The sequence below is a fragment of the Aquarana catesbeiana genome, linkage group LG07 (genome assembly GCF_042186555.1).
Source record: "Aquarana catesbeiana isolate 2022-GZ linkage group LG07, ASM4218655v1, whole genome shotgun sequence".
NCBI lineage: Eukaryota > Metazoa > Chordata > Amphibia > Anura > Ranidae > Aquarana > Aquarana catesbeiana.
Window position 1 is genome coordinate 62156180 of NC_133330.1, and position 21505 is coordinate 62177684.

The 21505-nt window shown below is 41.0% G+C and overlaps 1 protein-coding gene across 5 annotated transcripts in view; it reads right to left on the reverse strand.

Moving 5' to 3' along the window:
- Window positions 1-21505, reverse strand: part of FLNB (filamin B) — a 329582-nt gene that overhangs the window by 192327 nt on the left and 115750 nt on the right. For all 5 annotated transcript variants that reach the window (XM_073592228.1, XM_073592229.1, XM_073592227.1 and 2 more), the window contains exons 2-4: window positions 8662-8910; window positions 6132-6229; window positions 3274-3421 (exon numbers count right to left, since the gene is read on the reverse strand). In XM_073592228.1, the coding sequence (XP_073448329.1) occupies window positions 3274-3421; window positions 6132-6229; window positions 8662-8910 (495 nt within the window). The remainder of the gene's footprint in view (window positions 1-3273; window positions 3422-6131; window positions 6230-8661; window positions 8911-21505) is intronic.

The following is a 21505-nucleotide window of genomic DNA, read 5'->3' on the forward strand; positions in this document are numbered from 1 at the left end:
ATGGTGCAGTCCAAAAAAGACCCCATGGCTTCAAACTCCAGACTGGCTGGGTGTCAGCTTTTGGAGCTTGCCCATGCTCTAGTACCAAAACACAGAAAGGTAGACCCTCCCACCAATGACGTCACTTCCTTTCAACAACTTTATTCTACGATTAAGTTTGGAAAGATGAAATGCATTAAAACAGTGCCTAGACTGGGATTTGCAGCATATATTGATTGACTGAATAAACCTTGTTGAGAGGAAGTTATGTCATCAATGTGCCACCTTCTTGTCTTTTGGTAGGAATCTGATACAAGTACTAACACTACTTTTGTTCCTATATGCTTAAGTACAGTTAAAAAAAAAAAAAAAAAAAAAAGGTGAAGATAAAACAGGCAAAAAGCAGAGGTTTAAAGGTATGCTTGGCTTAGTTGGCTTTTAACAGTGAAAAAAAACTAAAAAAACAACAATAGAAAAGCAGCAGCCCAGACCAATAGTCATTTTAAGTGAAGTAACTCTTTCTGAAAGTATTTGAGCAGGACTCACTTAGAAAAATTCTAAATCACAGTTCTATTTACATTTACATCAATTTATTTGGGATGTTTGTGTTGTAGGTGGGGGTTGTGGTTGGTGGCGAGGGGGGCTGGGTGATATTGTTGCTACTCACCGATAGGGTTTTAACAGGAATTTCTGGACAGTCAAACCTCTTTGCTAGTGATCTGTATTTATTTAATTTATTCGAGTGGATCACTGCACTCCTCAGAGCAAGGCTCCTGCATCCATGTGTTTCCTGTGCCCTGGGGAATCAGAAGGAGGACAGCAGACTCCGCTTATTGTTTAGTAGGAAGTGGATGGAAGGCGCGTGATCAGACGCTTACATCAAGAAATGTATGGTTTATTTATGTAAAAGAATACAAACATATAGTCATATAGATATAAAATCATACAAATACTACATAATATTATAAAAAAAAAAAGGAAAAACAGGTAACAAAATAAGTACTAGGAAGTTAAAATTGGGGTGTGCCCATATTGAGGCAGGTATTTAAGAAATGTTGACGCGTTTCGAGGAAAACCTCTCCATCAGAGCCAGGAGAACTGGAGCACAGTCTGTATGGGCCGGTAGGCCGACATGTGTACATGGGGAGAGGTGGTGTGGCTAGTAGGAGGATGTGTCCTGTGATGGACAATTGATTATTCCAAGTTCCATACCCAGGTGTTCTATGGATGAAATTAGAATGTAAATAGATTGTATTTTCTTTTTGCGGTCCTGTTAGGCTGTCAGATGTGCCTGTCTCAGGAGAAGTGTGTAGACACAGCTGTAAACTGTAGAGATCCTTTGGAGTGGAGAGCCGTGTGATCCTTTCCTAGGCAGCAAGACGCTTTCTATCCAGCCATCAGCTGCCTCAAGGACACCTCCTCCCTCCCCCCCCCCCCTTCTGCTGCCAGGATCACACGGCTCTCCACTCCAAAGTATCTCTACAGATTACAGCTGTGTCTACACACTTCTCCTGAGACAGGCACATCTGACAGCCTAACAGGACCGCAAAAAGAAAATACAATCTATTTACATTCTAATTTCATCCATAGAACACCTGGGTATGGAACTTGGAATAATCAATTGTCCATCACAGGACACATCCTCCTACTAGCCACACCACCTCTCCCCATGTACACATGTCGGCCTACCGGCCCATACAGACTGTGCTCCAGTTCTCCTGGCTCTGATGAAGAGGTTTTCCTCGAAACGCGTCAGCATTTCTTAAATACCTGCCTCAATATGGGCACACCCCAATTTTAACTTCCTAGTACTTATTTTGTTACCTGTTTTTCCTTTTTTTTTATAATATTATGTAGTATTTGTATGATTTTATATCTATATGACTATATGTCTGTATTCTTTTACATAAATAAACCATACATTTCTTGATGCAAGCGTCTGATCACACGCCTTCCATCCACTTCCTACTAAACAGTCCTTTGCAGACCACCCCGCTCCATCATCTCCCCCAGTCCTATCTCTGACTACAATACTACCTTTGTTTTACAGCAAACGATCTCACAAGCGCAGGAGTATTTTTCACCATATCTTGACTCCACTTATTGACAGGGGGAGGAGCTTGACTCTCTTGCCTGCCGCTCACCCCCTGCTGAACAAAGCAAATACATACAGGTCTCCTGCTGCTGACCAACACCAGCTGCGTCCCGCCTTGGTCTTGATTTGGCCGGGCTCTGATTGAATGTTGTGGAGTGGCCTGACTGCAGGGTGTCTCCTGCATGGCCCATTATGAAGCCTTCATGCTGTATCGCAAGATCGGCTGCTAGAGGACCAGGGCCGGCACTGGTGTTTTGGTCTCCACCGCCATTTTGGGGAAGACTGGCTCTCATGGAGGGGAGCAAACAGGAGGCACAACCTGGGCGGCAATAAAAGCAGCCGCAACTAGAGATTGAGCTGCCGCCAACCCCCCGTCACATGTCACGGACCAAGATGGGGGGTTGAGGACCCCTGATGTACTGTGATGAGAAGCGGAGAACATGTTCTCTGCTCCTCAACTCCGCTACATAAACTGGTATACACAAGAGATCAGCCACGATCTTGAGGATCACGGCTGCACTTGGTTTCATAACCAATATTTCAGACACCATAGTCTGAATACAAAACACCCGCAGGAATGTAATCCAGATCACTTGATTGGCTCATTGATTTCCCCAGTATGACTGATCATATGACTTAAACAGATAGACCCTCCCACTCAGCAAATTAAGTGTGACTGAAAAGCCTTTGTCAGTTTCAAGAGAACAGCAGCAGGTAAAAATTCTATAATGTATATAAAATTGAATCACTTGGAAAATATATTTTTTTTCAACAAAAGTGGAGTTACATCCTAAAGAGAAACTGGGATGGTTTGGAGTCATTTATTTTAAGGCTATGGTTTTACAAATTACACACCCCTATGATCCATTCAGCGTGCCTGCAAATTTTAATTTGAGTTACTGATCCATCTCAAATAACAGAACTCTCTCAATAGAGCAGCTAAGAACAGACGAGAAAACGTGAAAAAAGGAACCTAAAACTCAATCTGCTTAAGAAAGAAATGTACCAAAACACTATGGGGTAGATTTATAAAACCGTGAATGTGATAGTCACTAAACATTCACTGGGTGTGTGTTCCCAGTATATGATCTTTTAAATGAGAGTGATTGATTTACCTGCTGTAAAAACACAGCTTTATAAAATTTGCCACTACATAGAGGGAACTCTGCCAAGGCCTCCAACAAGAGAACAGCTTTTACCTTTGCCATATGCTCTGGCTTTTTTTGGATTCAGCTTGGGCTTCAGAGGAGCTCCAGGTTTCAGTTTAGCTTTTGGGAACTGTGACAAGTAGGTCATCACTGAGTGTTCATCTACATCGGGGTGAATGATCTCTTCTGGGGCGATCACCTGTAACAAAAAAAAAGAGTAAGATATTTAAAGATACTAAAGTTTTCTTGTTTTGCACAGAGCAGCCCAGATCCTTCTCAGGTCTCTCGCCAGTGCTCCTGGCCCCTCCCTCCTGTTGAGTGCCCCCACAGCAAGCAGCTTGCTATGGGGGCACCCGAGCCGAGCTGCAGCTCCGTATCCATTCAGACACGGCCCCGCGGTGTCGCCCTGTCCTCTCTATCGCCTTATTGGCTAACTGACTTTAAATCAACAGCAGCGGGTACCAATGGCGTCGCTATGTCTCATCCAATCAGGAGGGAGAGTCCCAGATGGCTGAGGCACTTGACCACATCACTGGACTAAGATGGACTCAGGTAAGTACAGGGGGAGGGGGGGCTGCTGCACACAGAAGGCTTAGAATGCATTAAGATAAAAAAACTTTCTGACTTTACAACCACTTTGACAAAAATGCTTATTATGCCAAGCACGGTTATTCTAGAAACAGGGTTTTAGAAGGTCACAGAATTATGTTCATGTGCTGCAGAACTACTCAGCAAACAAAAAGTATGTATGCTATATAACAATGCTTTCCATGGGTTCAATCAAAGTATGCCAAAGGAATGCAATGATGCCAAGTAAGACTCGCACTTCACATGTATGAAACTAAAAAGATAAAAGTAGGAACAATAGCAGTATTTTTTAACCATCTTTGGAAGAAACTATACCTGAAATAACGTTGCTATAGGCTAAAGAGGTAAAAATCTTGGGAAGTAGGGACATTTGACTTGCGGGGAGGGGAGCAGCCAGGAGTGGTGACAAGAGGACCCAAGAAGAGGAGGATCAGGGATGCCCTGCCCAAAATCATTGCACAGAGCAGGTAAGTGTCATTTAAATTTTTTTTTTTTTTTTTTTAAATTGAACATTTACAGTCACTTTAAGGTGGTCAATTTCTTCAGCATAGGAGGGCAGTCAGCACTATCAACAATCGTATGATTTAGTTAAATTATTGCCAATGAGGAGATTAAAGTTCAGAGGTGAGAAGGGAAAGCTTGAGGGCTCTCTATTTTGCTGGATTTTTTTTACAGACCCAAAAATTGAGCGAAAAGAGTAAGATAACATAAAAAAGGTCAGGCATGGAGATGCGTGGAAAGGTTAAAAAAAATTAAAAAATAAATAAATAAACCCCATGTAAAAAGTCATTAGCAAACAAGCGGAGTTTATGGTGATAGCCGGCTATCCCCACATCACTAACATCTGGATGTCCTTGGATCTGTTGAGGCAAAGGTTCGATGGTGAGGGCCAATAGGAGGGTCAAGAGGGGACATCCCTGCCGTGTGCCCTTTGAGTAATAAAAAGGGGTCCAATTTAAAACCGGCATACTTCAAATAAGACCAGTTTTTTTATTTAATACATGGGAGGTCCAATTGCCCTCACACAAGGATAAACCAATTCCGGCGAATATGACAAGGACTCGCTCAGCATCTAAGTTTCAGCTCATGTTTGTGAAAAGCAAGCTACCTCAATTTCCCCAGTAAAACAACGATTTACAGACGTGTTCATATTTTACTCAGTTCTACCTAAATCTGGGACTAAACTCTAATTGACATGTATCACTTTACAGCGTTATTTATTCATGCATGTATCTTCTCTGGATTAATAGTAATTGTTGGGAGCAGGGTATGAAGAGCACAGCACAGAGAGCTTATCTTTAAATCGTAATGCTATACAGTCAATGGATCTTACTCTACAGCTTTACTTCTAATGAAACTATGAATTTTTCCATTATTTAGGCAATCCAAGCTTTTAGCTTCTACAGATCCACTGATTATATCAAAGCCTTATCTTACCTAAACTGGATCATCTATGACTCTCCATTATTTTCCTCCTGAGACCCACCATTTCCCTTACATAACTCGATATTTTTTGGTGGGGGAGATACTTTTTCAACAGATCTATCCCTCACTTCCAGAATTCTTGCCTAGGTGAGAATGACACCCCCCAGCCCAAATCCTCCTGGGATACTGACATCACACATCTGAGGAGGCTTCGAGTCAACCTCTGCCACAATGCACATGGGATGGGCCATATCTGTCGCACTGTGCATGTGTTGCCACATATTCTCAGACTCAAAGAACTGGCATCTTGATGAAATCAAAGTAGATGGTGGCAAGGGACACGGAGTGCTGAAACTAAGCAGCGGCTAACACTAGATGACGCTGGATTTGCTGGGCTAGCGAGTATTTTTCTAAAGCAAGATGAAAATAAAATATAATGTAGGAGCAAAGTTCCACTTTCAGCTACACCTGAAATGGCTCCTTTTCCATCAATCCTAAAAAAGACAGACATTTCATGGAACCTCACAGGTAATACCAGTCAGAACCCACTCTTATATTCACATGACCCCAATCCACACAGCTAAAGCGCATTAGATCATAGATCCATTCACCAAGCTCCTTTGCTGCATTTATTAACACTGGTAGAACCTGCCTTTTGAAAATTGGCCCAAGCAGAAAACCACAGATCTATCTGGTATCAGTTTAAGCTGAGTCTATTTAAGCACAGTCAGAATTCCTGAGCCATGCTGAAGGGAGAGTCTTTTGGGCCCCTGAAATGCATTGGCTTTTTTTTCTGCTACGATACAATTTTATTATTGAAAACTTTGAGGTCTTGGACTGTATATAGAAAAATGTTAATATTTTAAAAACAGTGGCATGAACTATCCAACAATTACCTGAGGAACTCCCAACCAATCATCTGCTTGCTGCATAGCCTCCCGAGCATTATCAACTGGCTTGTTAGGGTCCCATGACTCCCAGTCAGGACACAGACCTGGCAGGAAAAAAAAAAAATTATTTATTTGTATGGCAACATAGATCCTAAATCCGTATCTTATTAGTATATTTTTTGCATCAAGCAACTAGTAGATTTCCAGATGCTGCGTATCTACAAGTAAAAGCACATCCTTCCATCCACCAGAATTACCTTATTACACTCTTGGCTGGCAGGGAATGCTGATATTGCAGCTCCACAGCAGCTAGAGATCTACAGGTTGCCTATAATTGTATTCTATAAAAAGGAAAAAGAAAAAGGGTCTTTAATGTGTTTTGGTTTTGTATGATACACCACCTGACGGTACAATCGTGCCACAAATATTTTATGACAGGAAACATAAGCCACCTATACAACCAATGCACTGTTTTACTGAAGAACTTCAGTGATGTAAAAGGTGAACACATACATAGATGAAGTGAGCGCTAAGAACCAAACTCAATGTATGCCTCCAACCTAGTTGCTTCAGGTGAAAGAATAAAACAAATGGTAAAATGATGCTGCGGTAAAATGTACAATGTTGCAAACACGGACTTAAAAAAAGTCCATACAGTTTTTGTGTAATAGCAGCTTTAGAAGGCAGCCCAGTTGAAGAGTAAGTAGTGTTCTGGCGTAGCTGGGGGTGAAACAGAGGCGCCACTCTAAGTGCAATAGATCAAATGATTATTTAATATCACATGTAAACACGGTACTCACAAAAGGTACAGTCATAACAGACATGTAATGCCGGACGTCCTTGAAGTGAGAGGGATCCGTTGGCTTGATGGCTGCAGTGTCTCGGAACAGGCTGCGCCGGTGGATACTGACACTTCCTGTCTCTGGAACGCACGCTGAGAGCCACGGGGATGAGATCACTTCCGGAATGATTAGCCAATAGGCGACGCATTTGCGGAGCTGCGCTCCTTCTTCAGGCCTATGAAGAAGGAGCGCAGCTCCGCAAATGCGTCGCCTATCGGCTAATCATTCTGGAAGTGATCTTATCCCTGTGGCTCTCAGCGTGCGTTTCAGAGACAGGAAGTGTCAGTATCCACCGGCGCAGCCTGTTCCCAGACACCGCAGCCATCAAGCCAACGGATCCCTCTCGCTTCACGGACATCCGGCATTACATGCCTACATGCCTTTTATGACTGCACCTTTGTGAGTACCGTGTTTATATGTGATATTAAATAATCATTTGATCTATTGCACTTAGAGTGGCGCCTCTGTTTCATCCCCAACGTAAAAGGTGAACCCTGAGTAGGTTTTATGTACGCCATCTAAATAAACTACATTTTTGTTTACAACACTAGGACCTAAATCTGGCTTAATATCAACCTCCTGTCATCCCTTGCATAGCAATGGGAGAGGAACAGGCAGCTCTAGCAGCCAACTAGACTGTTACGTGCACATGTGCCAACAGGGTATATGTTGGCAGAAGGAGATAGGGAAAAAATAAAAAAATAAAATGAAAGCGTGAACGATTTCCCCACACTTGCCCAATCCCAGTCTCAGCTGTACTTAGCCTCATGAGTGATAAGCTGCCAGTGCCCATGCAGCCACTGTAGTGTCCAGGGATGTGGAATCCCTGCTCTTCTTCCCCTTCTTTCTGTTGGGTTTCCAGGACGAATCAGAGAGATCTGGATTGGTCTAAGCGGTCATGTGCCAGCAATGACCAATCAGAATTGATCTGATCCACCTTGAAAGTCCTACAGAAAGAAGGGCAGGGATTTCAAAACCATGGATTGCTAAGCTGGCTGCATAGACACTGGCAGCTTGTCACCCACAGAGGTAAGTACAGTGGGGACCGGGAGGGTGTAGGGCGTTTGTTCACCTTTTCTGAAAAGGTGACCTAACCCTTTTAAGTATATCTAAACCCAACAAAAATATATTGCAGCTTACCAATTCTAAGGTGTGGTGACTGCACTAGTTTTCTTTTTCAGGCCAAGTACAGAAAGATACCTGCTGATCCTGCCAGAAACTTTTAATTTCTGTGGATGTAACTGAAGTCTCATGTAAGTTATGATCAGCTTTACAAACCATCTTCTGCGAACTATACAACCCATCCTCCTTATGCAATGCAGACGACGAGAAAAAGGCATTTGTAGCCCAAATAAGTAGAGTCGAAATCTTAACACACAGGAAGTATGTTACCGACAGGATCACTAGGTGACAATAAAAAGGCAAAAAAAGAAAAAAAGCCAATATAGTCATTACCAATTTCCTTTTAGGGTTTTTTTTTTGTGTGTCTGGAATTACGCTTTGACACAAGTTTTAAAAACCAACAGGTTGTCCAAAGGCACAATATGAATGAAATTCCATATGTAGCTTGGTCACAAGCATCCTAAATACAGAGATTTAATCTACACTAAGATCCTAAAAAGGCAGATTTTACCTTCTGTGAATATAAAACAGAGGGGGGGGATGACAAAGGTTTGCTCATGTGATATTTTTACCTGGTGCGCAGCTGTCAACCAGGGCTCCCAGAGCTTTCCCATCCTGCCAGTTATGGCTGAAATTGGTAATTGGCAAATAAGGGATCTTGTTCTGAATCCAGCCAAGAAGCCTCTGTTTTGGGGTCTGATTTTTTGTCTCTTCATCACCTTCATCCTCCCAAACTGGCATAGAGATAGAATAGTGCAAAATGAGGGTCCAGATAAGACCTAGGATCAGTTTCAGGTTTCCATCCACGATAGCTTTGCTGTCTGGAATAAAAAACAGAAGACATCATTACAGGATATTTGTACACATTACAAACATACAGTGGTTAATATACATTAAACAAAATCTGCGACTGGCTGGAGCCTGTTAACTAAAATGAGAATCCATTGCAAAGAAGCTTACCAGGGCCTGAAAATAATTGGTTTAAGTCATGGTCTTGTGCTAGATCATTTTAGAAGAGGAGGAGGGCAAATATTTGCAGTTGTTTTTCCAACAGCAACTGAACTGATCACTTATGTTCAAACCTTATACATGTACACACACACACACACACACACACAAAAATAATAGCTGGATAATTCTATATATCCATATAGCAAGGATAACTTGCCATTAATTTGTGGCAGGGTTGAATTGTCCAAACTTGCTGCACATTTTCACTGGTAAGTTGTACGCTTGCAGAGCTCTATTTGGAGTTCTATTTGACACTTGCCCAATTTGTAGCAAATTTGCATGGCAAGTCTCTAGCAAGAGCAAAGTTGGAGTGGAGTCTACAGCTTGAAAACTCAGCCACAGTGACCCCTGAGGTGGGATGACTATTGCACAACATAACTGAACCAGAACTTGCAGCAGACTTTGATGTTTGCAAAGAAAGTGGATATAGAGTCATACAATGTGGACTTGCTGCAATTGTGCAGCAAACTTGTGAAGCCTGGCAAGTCTAGCAATAACTTAGCTAGGCAGCACAACTGCCAGCTATCATTAGAGCTGCACGATTAATCGTTAAAAAAAAAAAATAGTGATCTCGATTCAACCCCCTTCACGATCTTAATACAGCATTTTTACGATTCATGTTAAACAAGTGCAGATCCGTTCATTGCTCAGAGCTGTCATAAAAAATATAAATAAAAAAACTGAGCTGGCAAATCTTTATCAACCTTGCTGGGATAAAGAAAAAATGTATGTTTTGTTTTTTCTAGATCAAAAGGGATGAACTTCGGTCTACAGTACAGTTAGCCCAATTTTTTTTGTATAATGTGAAAGATGTTACACCGAGAATCATGATCTTTATTCTGCGCAAAAAAAACAAAAAAAAAAAAAAAAAAAAACACGTGATTCTCATTTTATCCAGAATTAATGAGATAGATATTTATATAATATATTACACATACACACACATATACATACATAGGGGCTTACTTTACTTGTGCAACTAGCCTGCCGGATTTTAAATACGATTATTATTAGTGACTGGTATAGCCGCTAGCAATAACCACCGTCTTCCCCCGGTGGAAACGGCTCCACCTACCGAGAGAATATAACGGCTCTCGTGGTTGCAGGTTAAGAAATTTGCTCTGTGTATGGCCTGCCATACTCCCCAAACCCCATCTTATTCTTTTTATTGTCAAAATAACTTATTTTTACCCAGTCTTTCCTTTTTGTACTCTTCTCTTACTCTACATTATAGTCCATACAAGGTCAATGAAAGTAAGGCATCTGGTTAGTTCCAGGGGCCAAAACAATGTTGTAATTTTTAATTACTACATGGGCAAAAAATGTAAATAAGTAAAGGTCATGTTGGCTTCATAGGCCAGATGATCATTGTGCAGACAATGGCAAAATTGGAGGTAAATACAATTTTAGGAAACTGTGGCCAGTCCACCGACATATAAATAGTTTACAAAATCTTAGAAAACATTAAGATGTACTTTAAAAACGAGCCCTCACTGGTCTCTATAGTTGCAGGCATCTCCAATCACCCTTCTCCTGCCTCCCATCACTGACTGAGTAGCCTTCCAATCCTTCATTTAGACACACAGCGGGAGTACTGGTAGGGAGGAGCAGGGGTAGCCCAGATGCTTAGAACTGACTTGAGCAACTTTAGTGCTTCCAATGGGAAACCTAAGGATAAAATGCCTGCAGATACAGGAGGTCAGTGAGAACTGGTTCCAAAATATGTAAATCCTTGATTGTCAAACTGTACAGTGCCAGCGCCAGATAATATACTTAACCTATGGGCACAACTGAAAGGTATCCTGCATAAGTGTAACTTAATATTAAAAGTTTCAAACTTTTAGCTTTATCACAAGTCTCTCAACTCTGACACTTCAACAACTTGTCACATCAACAGGTAACAGGTAGCACACAATTCCACAGTACAATCTGTTTGATGCACATGTGAGCCAAAATGAATGCTACTCATGAAATTGATTTGACAAGGAACATAAAAAATAAGATTATAACTAATCCTTAGCAGGTCGAAGCTATACATTTGCACAGGGCTAGATATGTCTCTGATCAGACAGAGTGACAGTTTAAGAAACAAAAAGAACTTCCCCTTCTTTTTGCACTCTCTAATTAACCAAAGAAAAAAAGCAAGCAAAAATTTTTAAAAAAAAGATACTCTATGCCTGCTTCCAGTAGCAAAGGTGGCAACTTCTTGCAAGATGTGGGATCCTTAGCTTTCCCTGGATCCTGTGAGAAGGCTCCATAACTTCACCTTTGCATAGGTAAGCTTGCTAGAAGTCATGCAAACTTTTCTTGGTTTGTACAATTAGATCATTCAGTAAAGCAAGGGAAAAAACAAAAACACATTTGTATGTTTTTGTGGTGCACCAAAGGAGAATTCTAAGATGGCTAGATTTTTAATAAAACACTTTCTACACAAAGCAGCAACCATAATTGTATCTTTATTTTTTTATCCTTAGAATGTAAGTTCCATGAACAGGGCCCTACTGTCCCTTCTGTACTGAACTGTATTGTAATTGTGCTGTCCCCCCTCGACATTGTAAAGCGCTGCACAAACTGTTGGCGCTATATAAATCGTGTAGAATAATAATAATAATAATATTATTATTAACAACATCATAACTACACACAAATAAAATTTGCATTCTAATACAGAAATTCCCAGAAACAAGAACTTAAACCCAAAAAACTAAAAATTTAATATTTTAGCAGCTTAGTTTCTCCCCCCCCCCTCTTTTCTGCTGGTAACACACTTCATATCCCTGGGTGGCTACACTAACTCCTTCACTGTATCAATGAAAACAGCCATAGTCTTTACCGGCCTGAAAAAAATGAAAGCAGTCACAACAGCCAAATACTGGTAAACTACAATATTTAACATTTTTGTACTTGGGATTAATTACCATCTAACTGGAAATCCAGCCAAACCATCTTTCTGTTTTTCCAGTTCTGGATAGAGTGGGGAAAGGTTATAGGTTTGCTTAAAGTATAACTAAAGTTAAAATGTTTAGTTTTTTGGATAGAGTGCAGAGAGATTAGAATGTTTGTTAGTTTTTATCGCCATCAGTACCCCTGTTAGGGAGATTCACCCTCTCTATTTGTCCTGTTTGCCATTATAATTAAAAGTGAAAGAAAATCCCAAATCTCCCAATGGAGACCATAGTTCTGGTGACCTAGGGGTCCCAAGGAATTCCCTTAATTTTCTGGCATTTCCTCTCACTTCCAGTTTGACTATGGGACAGGATGTCAAGGAAAATCTCCACAATAGGACACAGATGGCGGAAAAAAAAAAATCTAACAGGGGTTATAACCCTGCCTTACTTTATCCAAAATCCAAAACCTTTGCCTAGAGTTCTAATTTAAGTTTTTAATGCTGTCCCTACTAGGGGTATTTTTCACTTCCTGCTTTGGGGACACCATAATATATCAATCAAAAAATACGATCAGGTATAAACGTAAACTATCTATAAAAACAATCATGTAATCAATATGAATTAGGATCAGTCTGACACATTTGAGGATATTTATTCAACTGATCAGAAGTGTTTGACAAAATTTTGCCAGAGTCAATCGATTGAGGGTTCATTAAATCAGTCAAATGGATGCTAATCTGGTTTTTGATTGTTGTTTAAATCTGTTTAGCCACATTATATGATCAACTGAACACCATATGAATTTATGATCGACCATCTTTAATTGTTCAAAGTAAAAAAACAAAAAAAAACAAAAAAAACACGTTATACATTTCTTAAGAAGCTGGTACTGTGCTGGCAAGACTGAATTGGCAAACACGCATTTTATAAAGCTGCTTAATTAAATGAACAGTCTGGCCAGTAGATTTCATGAGATCATATTCATGGGACAATATTATTAGTAATTTATAGCATACTGGCAGAGATGTAGAAGTCGAGGTTGATGACCACACACGGCGTACACTGGCAAAGAATACTGAATAAAATCTTTTGTTTTACCAACCCCACTAGGGTTGGTAAAATAAGTTAAAGAGAAAAAGTAACAAATGTAAGAAAAATTGTGCTGCAGTGGCAATCCCAATCCATGCCCAACTGTCAAACAGTCTAATAAGTGTGTGATAGGGCTGGATCAATGCGAGTAGAGATTAACTCAAACCAATAAGAGATAAAGGGTGTTTTCATCACCAGAGTTCAAGTTTGTGGTCATGGTAGGTACCAGGTTGTTGGGTTTCTGGTAACAATAGCCAAATCATTAAACAGATTGACAACTTCTAGGAATGTGGTTGGAAGCGCCTAGTACAAACTTCTATCTTTCTACAAACTTGTTTAAAATGTATATTTATTACGAACGTCAGACACATTGCTTGTCTAACATGTTTCCAACAAAGGACACTACTTCTTCAGGGCTTGAACAAGGATTTGAAAAACAATCCAGAGTAAATAACAAAGAATGCCTGAATTCAGGCTAGATTGAGGCCAGTGTGTCCTATCAGCAAAGATGATCCATAGGGGTCAGCAAGAGAACCAGTCTGCAGCAGGGGACTTGCGATCTGACACACCCTAAGACTGGTTCAATGGAAACCGGCCAACAATCAGCCCCTGTGTACTGCAGCCGGTCCGACTTTTGTCAAAGGGGCATGACCAAAAAAGTACTTCCTACTGGCTCCCGATCAGCGATCTCAGACAATGGCTGAGAGAGCTGACGGGGGGACCGTCCCTGTCAGAACGCAACAAAACAGCAGCGTCTCTGACCTGAGTGGATTTTAGTTCCGCCTGCTGGGGAAAAAAACAAAGACACTATCAGTGTGTACTAGGCTTAAAGTGATTGTCTTTTTTCTCCTCTAAAAATAACAAACGTGTTATACTTACCTGCTCTGTGTAATGGTTTTGCACAGAGCAGCCTGGGTCCTCCTCTTCTTGGGCCTCTACTGTGCTCCTGGCCCCTCCCTCCTGTTGAGTGCCCCCACAGCAAGCAGCTTGCTATGGAGGCACCCAAGCCGAGTCCCAGCTCCGCGTGTCCATTCTGACACAGTGCCTCCCCCCCCCGGTTTGGCCCCACCTCTCTCCTGATTGGCTAACTGACTTTGATTGACAGCAGCTGGAGTCAATGGCGCCGCTGCTGTGTCTCAGCCAATCAGGAGGAAAGTCCCAAATGGCAGAGGCAATCGTAGATATCGCTGTATAGAGATGGGGCTCAAGTAAGTATTAGGGGGCTGCTACACAGAACGTTTTTTATCTTATCTTAATGCATGGAATGCATTAAGATAAAAAAAAACCTTCTGACTTTACAACCACTTTAAGAAATACACACTTAAAAGGGAGTCTTTTATTAAATCAGCAATCTGGATTACTTTACGTATTTTAACAAACAATTCCATCTCACAAAATCCTTATTAAGACCCAATAGTAAGAGGACATTAAGTGAAAAGAAATTAATGGAGACCATGGTGAAGGATATCTTTCATAAAAGGTGTCATTATGTCAGGCACCGTAGCTTAGAAACAACTGTGTTGTCCTGATCTTGGAAAACAAATTTTAACATCAGGTTTTTACATGGTAAAACATACGCTAATAAACCTTAATTGCCAAGTGAACTGATGACATCTCATATAATATTGCAAGCATTTAGTTCTAAAAGTGCAATTAAAGTGGTTGTTAACCCACTTTTGATAATTTACACTATCTGTTCTGTATGCCAATAGAGTGCTCCCCCTGTGTCTGTGTGTTGTTAAAAAAATACCTCCTTTACCGTATTTCACGGCGCTCATGTAACCAGCTGTTCCTTCTCTCTGCCGGACTTGCAGAAGCAGGGGTTGGGGACTGAGATTTCCCCGTTCAGGACGCGAGAAGGAGAGGAGAGGGGAGACACAGCCAGTCACATGATCGCCGGAAGCCACTGTGAGATATGGTGAAGGAGGTATTTTTTTTAATGAAACACAGAGACAGGGGGGCACTCTATTAGCATACAGACCAGATAGTATATCAATGTGTATGTTATTCCTGCAGCAGGAGGGGGATAGGGCGGCACTGTCACTAGGTGACACGCTGAGAAGGAGGGGGGGGGAGCACAGAGAAGACAGGCACGGGAGAGCAGACTGCGGCTGACGGACGCACGCAAATACACCGCGACGTCAGGGGCTCAGCAGCCATGATCATCATGTTCTGTTTGCATAGGGGAGGGGAGAAACTGGCAGGATCAGCCAGTTTTTTTTTTTTTAGGTGTTACAGGGGTCCAAATTATACAGCACAAGCACTGTGCTGAATAAAATGCTTTAAAGGAACAAAATCTGTGTGGTTTTTTTTTGGGTTAACAAACACTTTGAGGCCTTGTCAGAGCAAGAATGAACAGCCTGCATGAAAGATTAACAAAGGTGTCATAAGAAGATAAAAGCTCAAGATATGTACAGCAGATAAAAGGCACTGAAGGAATTCTGTCCTTTTAGTCCATCTACAATTTTGAACTGCTTAAATTTATCCTAGATACCTTTTCTATCCATTTGTTCACCAATTAAATACATTTAACGTAAACCTGTCTCACATCTGGGCAAGTCAAATTAGGTATAATAAATACACATTAGGAAAGCAGATCTTTGATGAAAGCTGAAAGTACAAATTAGTAGATCCTGCCTTCCACCTCCCAAGATTGCTTTTTAATCAATGAAGTCACTCTTTGCATTAAAAAGAAATCCCCACTGCTGTCACCATCAGGAACCTGGTCCAGAACAATGATATACAACATGAACGGGTGCATGTAGACAGGAAGTGTCTACCTTCCCACTTGGGAGCCCTAGGTGCTGCATACACTCTTTGCGCAAGTATCGGCTTACATATAGCCATTCATTTCTATTAGGTTAAAACAATATTAGAATACAGAGTACTTTAATAAAATTGAATGTCATCAAGTTATGGTTAATTGGTTCATTTTACTTTATTGACCAACAGGGAGGCATGGTCAATCCAGGCTTAACCAAAAAAAAAAGTAGCAAAAAAAAAAAAAAAAATTAATTAAGTTTGCTACTTTAGCTGTCTACAGTATATCGCAAAGAATGATTTTGTTTTTAATAAACATACATTTGTCTGTAACTACTACATTATTTGCAGCTGTACATCCGGTCTAAGATTTATCATTAGCTGGTGTTAATTGTCTCCAGGGCATTGGGGTCTGGACCAGAATGGTTTATTTTTCTGCAAATAACGGCATTGCAGAACAGAACAAATAAATAACAGAAAAGCAATGACGCTCGCCTGTTTACATAAAATAATAGTTTGCAATAACTTCCTTTACTCGGATGAACAAAACATGATTCAAAGCAGTTTGTATATTGTGACTTGAAAGCCACCTCTTACCAACCATCATCATTTGGGTCTGGCTATTCCTTGGTAATGGCACCTACAGATCCTTCCTGGACTTTGAACTTACACTAGAAGAGGAAGACATGCTAACAAACACATCCAGAATGTTTGATTTTGTTTTTGATTTTTTTTTGGAGGAATGGGAGGGGGTTCTATTATTAAATGGATATAAACGCTACTACACAAAGACCTAAAAGCCAAAAAGGTAAATTTTGTTTTATTTATACAGCACTTTTGAGACGTAGTGGGTAGGTATTTCTATACAGTGGTTTCAAAGGAAAGACCTCTTGAAGGTTGTTCAAATCCACTTCCGAAACAGTAAAATAATTTAACAGCAGATACAAATTTAGATTTTGAGTCTTCTCATCTCACATAAAAGCAGACCAAGCAAATTACACCTTCCCTAAGCTCCAAAGTAAATTGGTTCCCCTAGCAGGGGAAACCTTTACGATTACCAGAAAGTTCTGACAGAACTCCTTGCAGACAAGCCCTACCAGAGGGGAATCCAGAATCCAGAAGGAGCACATCTTCAGAGTCTACCTTTCCTAATTTGAGACTCTTTCCCAGTTTACACTTCTCAATCCAGGGCTCCTTAGTGATGCAGATTGTTGTATTCATATCACATCTGTGCCCAATAATGGCTGTCAAAATCCCACAGGAATCCCATATCCAATGTGACACAGGCTTTCCCAAAACGGTACCCAGAACCCAAAGCGGAGGATATTAGTTCCATATTGAAAAATGGAAAGTAACCTGACGATCACATGAATGCTGTATCACGTCTCAATACTGCCAACCTAATAAAGAGATCACTGGGGGAAAGACCAGTCCGGCACTGAACAGAGGCCATGACTCAAGCTCATGTAATTCTACTCAGCCCATCTGGGGGGACTCAGCCCGTCTTGGAGTCCAGACACTGACTGACTGCACAACCAGAGCATGCAATCCCTGACCACAAGCTGCAGAATTAAAGCATTCCTAGTGCACCATCCTATTTGCTGGTCAGCCACTTTATGAAAAGTTATTTTTTTGTTGCATATGTTAGCAAATGTATGCAAAGCCACACAGAGCTGCCAGCCACATGTAACGTACATTAACTACTATTAACCAAAAAAGAATGATGATTCAGGGACTAATAGGGAAGAAGTACATGCATATGACAATTGCAAAGTAAGCGATGTCCTAATGGCAGTCCTATCAGGAGTGTGCTCTAGGCCACACAATGAGCTACTTACTTGCCAAGAACAAGTCAGAGGAATCATTTTTATATTAGCGCCATTATGTTGACAAGTTGTACATCTCTAATTAGCAGTTATTTTTCGGTTTTAAGAATACAGATCATAGTATAAGGTTACTTCCTGGTAATAATAGGCCTCATTACACCATATTTTAAAAGTAAAATGACACCTAAATAGAATAGTAGCCTTAAAATATGTAATTATACTTCTGCCAGAGCTTGTATGACTAGTCTGTTCAAAGTATAGCGTTAATGTGAAACAGGAAGAAAAAAAAAAAAAACTAAGAATTTATATATTTATGTATTTTTTTTTACTGTATGGACTGGATATCTCAGTAGTTACTCAAATATTTGGAGCCTAGAGCCTGGTAGAGATCCAGTGCGCCAAATACAACACTGTTGCTCCTGCAGTAAACCAGGAGGGTAGTGCAATTTTTCAAAAGCTGTACACTGACCTGTCACTTTACAAGGGAGGTAGTTGATGTCTAAATAGACTATGCCAGTACAGAAAACGCAAATGAGGCAGTTTGTCTTTGCCTATTGCAGTATTTATCAATGTCAACTGGAGAGATGAGGGGACCAAAGATGCTCCCTTGTCTCATTCTGCCTTAATTTCTGAAATACAGAGGCCACTGGTAAGAACTGGCTGTGCGCCATCCGGTGGTCACATTCTGACATTACATACAATGTAGTCCTACAACAGCAGTCCCATAAAAAGTGACTTCCAAGGGAGCGAGGAATAAGTATTACAGCATACCTCTGGTATGGATTATACCAGCTTGCAGCCACCCCCCTGAACACACACACTGCCAGGTCTGCCCTCCTCTAGTTGGTCGCTGTATGTAGGCTGATGCATCCTGGGAGATCGGAAATGGATATCCCAGGTGGCTGCTGGAGTAGACAAAATGTTTTCCCCATCATTGGGTAGGCCGAAGGAAAATAAATATGAAAGGGGGAATGAAAACACATTTTTTTTAAGCTTGGGGGGGTTTGCAAGGATGGAAAGTGGTTTTTGGGAGTGGAGAAACACTGACACACATTTAACTCTTGCAGTGCGGGGGGGGTGTTGTAAAGCCCACTGCAGAATACTAGATGCGATGGTGTAATTTCCTTTAAAATACATCCTCTTCGGTGTTCAGGAGAACTGTGGTTTCTCAACATTTGAATGGGTTTAATAACACTAACTAGCTTGGTGTTTTTTTTTTTTTTGTTTTGTTTTTTTAGGAAATTCTTCAGGTTAGCTATATTTGTATCTAATCCAACAGTTCACTCCTCTTGTGATCTAGAGATTTTCTATCACCACTGAGCTCTTCGATGCACAGTACAGGCTTTGTATGACAGTACTCCGGAGAGGGGGCGACCAGGCTGTTCCTGGCAGACAGAAGTTACAAAGTTCCTGCCACAGCCAACACGTGTGTGGTCTGCATAGACTCACCCTGATCTTCCGGCCCTGCTAATTATGTCTTTTACAACTTTTTTTTTTTTTTTTTAAATAAAAGGTAAAATGTCATGGACTCAACATGTAAGGTTATCGAATAAAAAAAAAAAAAAAAAGTTTTTGTAATTGTAGTGAAAGATGGCTGTGTGTCTGTACCCTGGCACGTATTGCTTCATTCGTTCTCAAAAAAAAGTTTAAACTCGTGACTGGATTAGAGAATACTGGCAAGTCTTGGCATATAAAATAACTTAATATACTGAGAAAGGAAATATTCTGACTTCATTCCATACACTATTAAAAACTTCTAACAGGCCGAAGTTGACCATGCTTTTAAATTTTAAGCTGCGGGATGCTCTTTTTCACGTTTCATAATCCTCTGCAGCGTTTAGGATGCCATGTCTCCCATGCCAACATAACCTTTCTGTTAACACACAGAAATAATTCAGATCTAAAAACGTTTGTATTTAGCAGGATAGGATTTGAAAAAAAAAAAAAAAAAAAAAAAAGTTTAAAAACTTAGTTCAACTTTACCGAAAAAATGTAGAAGTGAATACTGGACACTTTCCCCCACTCCCTGCTGTACTTACCCAAGGGGGTTGCCCTGGTCCAGCACCCGGGGACTATAAATTCTTTATGCAGCGCTTCTGGGATGGACCGGAACAATTCCCTGTGATGGGGCTGGCCAATTAGAATCGCTCTGGTCCATCCCAGAAGTGCTGCATTGAGAAGAGGGAGAGGAGCAGGGATTTCAAAGACCCAAACAACTGGAGAGGCTGCAGGGGTGCTGAAAGCTTAGCAATACCTGCAAGTACAACTGGGACCGAGGGGTTAACCTTTCTTTTTATATAAAACATGCTAAAGAAATCTGTCAGGAGCGAGAATGGAGGTTGCCACCGCTGGCTTTTCTTCTGAAGCTACTCATACACAGCAAGGTTTATCTCATTCAGTTCCTTGGGGTGAACAAGAGAAATCTACCAATATTTTCAAACCTCAGATGGATGAATGTCCCTCTCCCAGCTATTGTATTCTGACAGCCGGCACCTGTGGCTGCATCTGATTGGTATCAGGCACTGTTTGGCAGAAAATTCTCCACCCAGCTCCTCTCATTTTAGGACCAGTAAGTTACCTTCATAAATTTAATGGAATGGAAGTAGAATTTTATGCATCTACAGGCTGTATGGATGTTTGTGCGTCAATATGGACCATTTCAGGCATTTTTTATGCAGCATCTTTCTGGAAGCAGGATTGTTCGTAGATGATCAGTAATTTTATTACAGCGAAATGCATGTACTCTTAAAAGGCCAAGTTCACCTTTAGAACATGTTACATCCGTATTTAAGGTGTAACATGTTTCAAGCACAGCACCCCACCCCACATCCCCTGTCCCCCATGAGAGCCAACAGGGGTTCTTCTCAGATTTAAAATCTGTAAATGAATAAACTACTAGTCCTGTCTGCCACTGTGGCAGATGGCCTAGTAGTTCAATGGACTTCAAATGCGGTAATCAGTGCACTCATAGTCCATTCGCTCTTGCTCCAGCTTTCTACCTGAAAGCCCATAAAGAAGTATGTGCATAATACTGGAGGGAGAGAGTGCAGGAGTCTGACATTGCACCTTCAATCTGATGATCGCGGGTGCAGTGCTTTACAGGCTCCTGTAGGTAAAAATATTAAATACACCTTCTATTCTCTGCAAAAATACGTGCATTTATCATTTTTTCCTTACGGGTGAACCTATCCTTTGATGTGCAGGTTTGAAAATAAAAACCACATCAGGTTGAACAGGCCAACACCAATCATACTTCATTCATACACTTTCAGGAAGGAGGCCTATTGACACTTGCCCAGATCATAATGTATGTAACATACAGTAAAACCTTGGCTTGAGAGCAACTTGGTTTGAGAGCATTTTGCAAGACAAGCAAATTTTTTTAATACATTTTGACTTGATATACAAGCGATGTCTTGATATACAAGTAGTGTCATGTCACAACTGAGCATAAAAGAGAAGGGAGATGCCTCCAAGTGTAGCAATATGACTACATTTAATGAAGGTGCAACATTTAGCAATTCACATGGTTGATGATTAAAACAGGCATATCCAAGTATGCAGGCATCCGGGGTAAAGCTGTCCACATAAACCATCCACATAGACCATCCTCCTCAACGCCATTGACAGAGCCCTTGCACGCTGCGCTCCATGAGCACTTAAAGCTTTGCTTTCAGATCGCTCTACTGCAGGGTAGTCTTCCCAGTCAAGATTGCAGACTGACAGCGGTGAGAGCCAGCAATGTGGGGGATGGTCTATGTGGACAGCTTTACCCCAGATGCCTGCATACTTAGATGTGCCTCTTTTAATCATCAACCATGTGAGTTGCTAAATGTTGTATC